The following is a 6768-nucleotide window of genomic DNA, read 5'->3' on the forward strand; positions in this document are numbered from 1 at the left end:
GTATTTATTTTTATATAATAATTTTTATATAATAATTTCCTCAATTTTAATACACACAGTTGAAAAGCCTGATTATCCTTAATATCAGTGGAAGACATGACGTTAAAAGTAACTGGTACAGAGAACATGAAGATTCAAGTCCAATATTTTGAAATAGTCACAGAGGTTTGAATAAAAGCCAGGAATTAATGAGTAAGAGATGAAGTTCTGTCCTGATTTCTCCCACTCTCCCGTCTGTTCAAATTTCCCTGTTGCCCAAAGGAGTTGCAATACCTAGTCACAATCAGGGACGGTTTTAGCTTGCGCTGTCATCAACAGATTTAATTTGGGAGAAGAAAATTCTGCATGGAAACAGAGGAACTGAAATGCAGAACTACATTGTTTAATTTAGCATATCTTAATCGCTCAGAATTTATGGTCTAAGTTTTAGACAAAGGTTACTTTTTAAATTCATGCTGTAATTCCTGCAAGATACAGACAGCAAGATCTGGAGGTCCTTCATGAGAAAATCACAGCAGCCATGCAGCTCAGTGCTTTCAACCTCTTTTCATTTTCCAGGGGTGGTATAGAGCTCTATTTATCAACTGTAGGCCTAGTGACAACAAACCTGCTTTTCTTAGACGTGTTTTCTAAATCTCTTCGAAGGAGTGCTCGTACTATTAAAAACAACTTGTTTAGTTAGATTTTTCTGCAAGAGTTTAAAAAAACAAGGAAGCTCACATGTTTTCTGAGCATTCTTTTTGGCAGTAAATATCTTGCACAAATTCTGAATTGTAGAAGTGTACTGCAACTGTCAACAGTGGTTAGCCCACCATTCCACTACTGTAAAGATAATAACGGAATGCAACAGCTCTAATATTAAAAAAAAACCAACAAACCAAAAAACAAAACACCCACCAAAACCTTAAATCCATCAGTTTATCAATAAAATAAGCAAAAATAGACAAAGAACAAATCACTGAATAAGTTGCTTTGTGCAACATTGCTACCCTTTACGTAAGGCTTTCTAAGTGCCAAGATCTGCAAATTTGAAGGAAACATGTTGGGACTTCTGCATTTCCTCCAGGCTCACAAAGATTTTCCTGAGCACCTACCTGGGGCTCCATCGGCCTCTGCAGGGCAGGCTGAGCAGGTTCTGAGTTTCCATTGGAAAAGGACTCTGATCTTGAAGGCACTGGTGGCTCCAACACTTTGCCCATCTGTTTAGACTGTGCTTCAGGGGAGCCTTGATTAGTTTTTCTAAATCTCTCCTCCACCTAAGCCAAAATAAATGGAGGTTAAGCCTGGAGTCAACACTACCAACTGACAGTAGAAATATGAAATATGAGTACCACTTTCCCTTTACCATAAAGAAACCAAACATACTTGGGGCTTGGCAGGGCTTTTTCCCGTACCACTTTCACCCACACTGTAAAACACAGAGTGAACTACACCAAAGTGATAAGCGTGCCAACATGGAAAATCCGTACTAGGAAGAGAGAACAAGGCAGGCAGTAAGATGTGAAGATATAACGAAAGACCACTATGAGGACTCTTTCTGTCTAGTTATTCTATCAGTACTTTCTTCACAAACAATAAAAGTTCTATATGAAAACAGAAACAACTTTACAATATAAGAGTACATTTTCCATTGCTATCCCTTACTGTAGGCATTCCAAGAAAAGACAGGATATGCTTCTCTACCTGGTAATACTGGAGGCTGTTTGGCTTTAGGCTCAAAACTGTAGGATCGGTCATCCTCTCTCTTATCATACAGTCCTAACACGACCTCACAGGCTGCAGAGAGCAGCCCCAGCAGCTCGTTTCTTGTTCTCAGGGAGGTGTAGAAGTGATCATCCACTAACCTTGAGAGCTTGTCAAGGGGAAGACCAAGTAAAAAAGTCCTCACTCCTCAAAAGAACATCAAGTGAGGTCCATGCAGAAATGTCGCCTCTTCCAAGGCCACAGCATTGTGAACAAAGCGAGAGGTACGAAGTGCAAGAGACAAAGGAAGGCTCCAGGCAGGAAGGAATTATCTTCCCATGTCCTAAGACGGTCTGCTGCTGCAACCAGGTTAGCGCTTGTGTTTCTGCCAGGGTAGCTGCCTATGAGGAAGGCTGAACTCCCAGCATTTTATCAAAATGTCAAAGATCAAACTGGCAGCTTAGGCTGATTTCATTTGCTAAGATTCTACTCACAGGATTTGCCTGCAGCACAAAACCAGTACTGGGTGGTTTCCTAATTGTTCCTAAGCAGTGGTGGTCTGGAGATACTGTTCATATACCCATGTCAGAAGACAGAGGCAAGTTTCCAGGACTCCTCACAGCTGGGCTGCTTTACAAACTCAACCTGCATATGCCTTCCAAAATTTGATGACAGTAACAATTTGGCTATGGGAACAAGCAGACAAGCTTCTGCCAGGTCTACACAAAATACATTATGTCTTGGAAGGATGACAATAATGGAGGCAAGCATCTTCACCATACACTCATTTTCACTACCGTGTTCAACTTCACAGAGCCATCCTTTAAAAATCAGGCCTGACTCCTTGTTATGAACAGAACAAGGAAAAGCCCCCAGTCCCTATGTCTGAAGGAATAGGCTTTCATGTCTCTAGCTGTAGATGATAGGTTTCTTCCAGAAAGCACATAAAATTCATGAGCCACATGTCTTTAGAACCAGGCAAGAAAGCGGTAAGGAGATAGCGAGTGCATTCCTGGATAGAAACAGGCCCTGTTCCAGCCATCTGACCGTCTAGATCAGAATACAATATCAAGCCTAATTTCTTGCTCTAAGTTCCCTGTTGTTTCCCGGAGCCAATCTTAGAAGTCCTTTTCCTTATATCCTCATTGCTACTGCAATGGGAAAGAAAAACCCCTAGACTTTGACAGAACAGCAAAGTTAGTCCACTCCGGCTTACCATTCTGACGGGCAGCATCTCCATAGATGGAGACTTTCTCTGGAAAGCAGTATGCCTGAAAGCATGAGGCACAGAATACTCACTCCAATTCACTATTTTATGTCAAGAATGACATCACAGTTAATGCCTGCTGTTAAGATTGACCGGTGTTGCTCCACTGCCAAGCACTGAGATATTATGGCTATGACTATACTTCTACATTTTTTAAAAAAGAATATTACACAGCAACCTCTGACTACTAACACAATTTTTCTGTGCCTTCACTTTACTCCTTCTAGCTAGAGTAATTACAAAAGACAAAGACTATGACAGAAAAATAGCTGAGTCAGTAGTTCTACCAACACTTGAAATCTTCAGAAGTTTCTCTCCTTTTCACCTCTGAAAGGAAAATGGGAAACAAGAAGCAGATACAGTTCTGCATCCCTCCAAAGCCAGCCTTCAGGCTGGACAGGAGTGCTGGACTGGCACTATTGGTTCTCAGAGTTGAGCCAGGAACATGCAACAGGGACAGGAGGGCTGGTCCCATGCCTGCACCACCACATACCAGACAAGTCTCAACTTCTAAGAGAGAGATGTGCCAGATACTTCAACCACCAAGAGGAATGGATGAGATAGCACAAACATGGGTTATGAAGAACTTGGACAACAGCATCTATAAGAAAATGAGTCTGTGCTCACCAAGCCCAAGCAGCAATACTTCAAAGGCAATGAAGTGCTACTGGATGAAGGTGGACTGAAAGCTATTTTATCATGTCCAACAGCATCGAGGATTTTTTTGTTCTTGTTCCAAAATGCATCTACCTAGTTCCCACATGCTGGTGATGAATACCTTTAAGAACTCTGACCAGTCTAGTGGTTTGTGGGCAGTATGGTGATCAAGGGAAACATAAGAATAAGACTGCCTAAAGAGATCCAAGTATGCAGAGGCAATTACTTGCTTAGCAATGTTAACTGTTGACCAGTGAAGATGTGGTTCGAGTCACTGAAACGAACAGCATTCTGATTGTTTCAGATCAACTTGTGAGCTCCTGAAGTTCAAGAAGGCAGCACCACAGAGTTTTGTAAGAGCAGGACACAATCTCAGGAGAGAACACTTAATACTTCAAAACCAAAACTAACAAAATTCATGTTTGTGTTCATCAGAAAGAAATTTCCAACAGTATGAGTTAAAGCACCAAATGTGTAAACAGGTTCTGTGTGCAAACACCCCTCATAGGTTCCTGCTTCCCAATTGCCTTCCAATTCCCAATCGCCAGTACTTGCAGACACAGATTGCCAACTGTACCAGTGCTTCCTACGAAAACACGCCTGACGAAGTGCAGATGAGATTAACTCCCTTCCAAAACTAGGCTCCCTCAGTCTGCAGCCTTCCAGAACTTCCTTCCACCCTTTACACCTCAAATCTCTAAACTCCAATGACTGCAGCAGCAGCAGTCAGAAGTAGCCCTTGGGTTTGGAAACCAGTGGCCAACATATAAAATATCCTGCCCCCTTATGAGTGACACTTTGTCTGACTGTACTGTAGCAGAACTGCAGTCATGACTATGCCAACAGGCAGGGGCAGAGGAGCAGGGAGCAGATTTCTGCCCACAAGCAGGACTTACCTCACGTGCTCTTTCTGTGGGCTCGTAGTGGGATTTTGGCTCAGGGGTATGATAGCTTTGTTTATTTCTTTCTTGCTGCTGCTGCTGTTGCTGCTGCTGTTGCTGCTGCTGCTGCTGCTGCCGCCTGTGATCATGCTGCAGTGACAGGAGGTAGGCTTGCTCCTGCTGCAACTGGCGCTGGAGTCGCTCTGCCTGTCGGTGTTCCTCCATCTCTCGCCATCTGTATTCCTTTGAGAGAACGTGTTGAGTAATTCAAGACATGACATTGACTGTATGGTGGATGTGTCCCTATCCATCCCATTAAAAATGCACCTTTCTCGTTGTTGTTGCTTTTTTTTGTTTGTTTATTTCATTGTTAAAGCGTTCCAAGAGCTAAGTTAGACCAATACGGTATGTCTCTCATGTTGGGAAAGTCAAGAGTGTACTGCTAAGCTTGACATGATTGAAGAGTTATGTTAAAACTGATTTTTATTAAAGAAAAAAAAAAAGAGTTATTTATACTAAATCCAGTGTAAAGTTCATAAAACAATGATTTAGACCAACACTAGGCCATTGTATCCTGGGGTGGATTTACATATCATGTGTGCTTTTAATCTGCAACATAAGCACTCTAGTTCTTCAATGAATGCCAAGGTCTGTTCAGAAACTCGACCACCACACCAGAACTGTTCCACTTTTAACATAAAGCTTCCTCTTACTGCCCAGAAAGCAGTGTGACCACACAGCACTTCTCGTATGTGCCTGTCAGCCCACAATGCTAGCATAAATGGCCTTTTAATCAAGCTCCTTTGTTGTCATACTGTCAGTGCAGCTGTGCCCGACTGAAGGGAAGCCTGGGACTGGCTGGATAAGTGGATCCTATAGCTACTGAACAAAACAGATACAGTGCTTTACCAGTAACATGGCCTGCTCCTGGAGCAGCTGCTGCTGTAGAATTTCCAAGTGCCGCTGCTCCTCTTCTAGCTGTCGCCTGATATACTCCTGTCACATAGAAATTACCCAGCAATAAATTTATTCAAAAGGAATGCATCAGAACCCCCTGGGTGGAACACCACACGCTACTTCCCCAGTTCAGCTTTAACGAGAAACGCACTTCAGGATGGATTAGTGCCTGCAGAACAATTTAGGAAGCCCTGCTCCTGAGCATTGGATTTTGGCCCCTTCTGTTCTGAAATTTGCACTCCTGCAAACGTTGCCGGCATGGGCCAGAGCTCGTTTACGTATTTTGGAAGTGGTTTCAAGAAGCAGCAAAATGCAGTTGAAAGTTTTGGAAAGTTAAAACACAGCAAGTCTGACTCAACACAGCCAATACAAAGTCACATGCAAGTTATATTAAACATTAGTTTGTTGCACTGGTGCGATGAACTGTTAGCAACAGCTAGAGCCAGGCGTAGTGTAGGCAGACCTGGAGCAAGCTCCCCCAGAGGGGCTCTGCCAAGTGCAGCTGGGACCTGCCCTGCCATCTCCCCTGCCACCCTCACCAGAAGCTTCTCCTGAGCAGACGCTGCCAGCCTTGCTGAATTATGCGATGGTTATGACACAAACATCCACCAGGAAAACAGATATTAGACCAAACTCGCTTGCTCTTGTGATCTAGCCATCTCTTCACCTGCACCCTCAACATGTTGCAAGATTTACCCGCTGCTTTGCCTGACTCTCCTGGAAGAAATCTGAAGCACCAAACCCAAGCTGGTAACAACCTATCATGCAATTAATGGAAGTATGTAACATGTGCATGCGCACACACACAAGCACACGCTCACATTTACAGTGTATACATAAAGAAATTAATGGATCAGTGATAGAGTGATGGGAGCTGTAGAAAGTCTTGTGACAGACGGATGAGATACACTCTATACTGTTGTTACGCACATCGGCTGAGCCATAATTTGGGTTAACAAAATTCTAGGAGGGGGCATGTCTTTTCTTCTAAACGAAGACAAAGAAAATTTTGCAGAGTGGTTCAGCTTGGCCACATCAATTAACCATTTGTCATTATCGGCACTGTGCGTAATTAGCATTTCAACAGTTTAAAAAGCAGCTGGGGGAATACCCGGTGTCTGCCCAAAAGCAAATTGCTGTGCTGTAATTAGAGATTTTCCATGTATTTATTCCCATTGGTTAGTCTTCTCTCCTTCTGACTCAAAAATCTTTGAAATATATATGAATACAATAAAATTCCCCAGTAACACAATTATCAACAATCTCGAATACAGTGACTTTACATAAGAAAAAAGTAAGATATATCAGGCCAAAACAGGCATT

General features: G+C 42.7%; 1 protein-coding gene across 1 annotated transcript in view; it reads right to left on the minus strand.

Moving 5' to 3' along the window:
- Nucleotides 1-1094: 1094 nt before the first annotated feature.
- The window catches only part of LOC104492347 (mitogen-activated protein kinase kinase kinase kinase 4), a gene marked incomplete at its 3' end in the record, with an annotated part of 56970 nt that continues 51296 nt past the window's right edge, over nucleotides 1095-6768 (minus strand). Inside the window, exons 12-14 of the mRNA XM_010134893.1 lie at nucleotides 5398-5484; nucleotides 4504-4731; nucleotides 1095-1256 (exon numbers count right to left, since the gene is read on the minus strand). Coding sequence (XP_010133195.1) covers nucleotides 1095-1256; nucleotides 4504-4731; nucleotides 5398-5484 — 477 coding nt within the window. The remainder of the gene's footprint in view (nucleotides 1257-4503; nucleotides 4732-5397; nucleotides 5485-6768) is intronic.

The sequence above is a fragment of the Buceros rhinoceros genome, unplaced genomic scaffold, assembly GCF_000710305.1.
Source record: "Buceros rhinoceros silvestris isolate BGI_N320 unplaced genomic scaffold, ASM71030v1 scaffold1304, whole genome shotgun sequence".
Lineage (NCBI taxonomy): Eukaryota > Metazoa > Chordata > Aves > Bucerotiformes > Bucerotidae > Buceros > Buceros rhinoceros.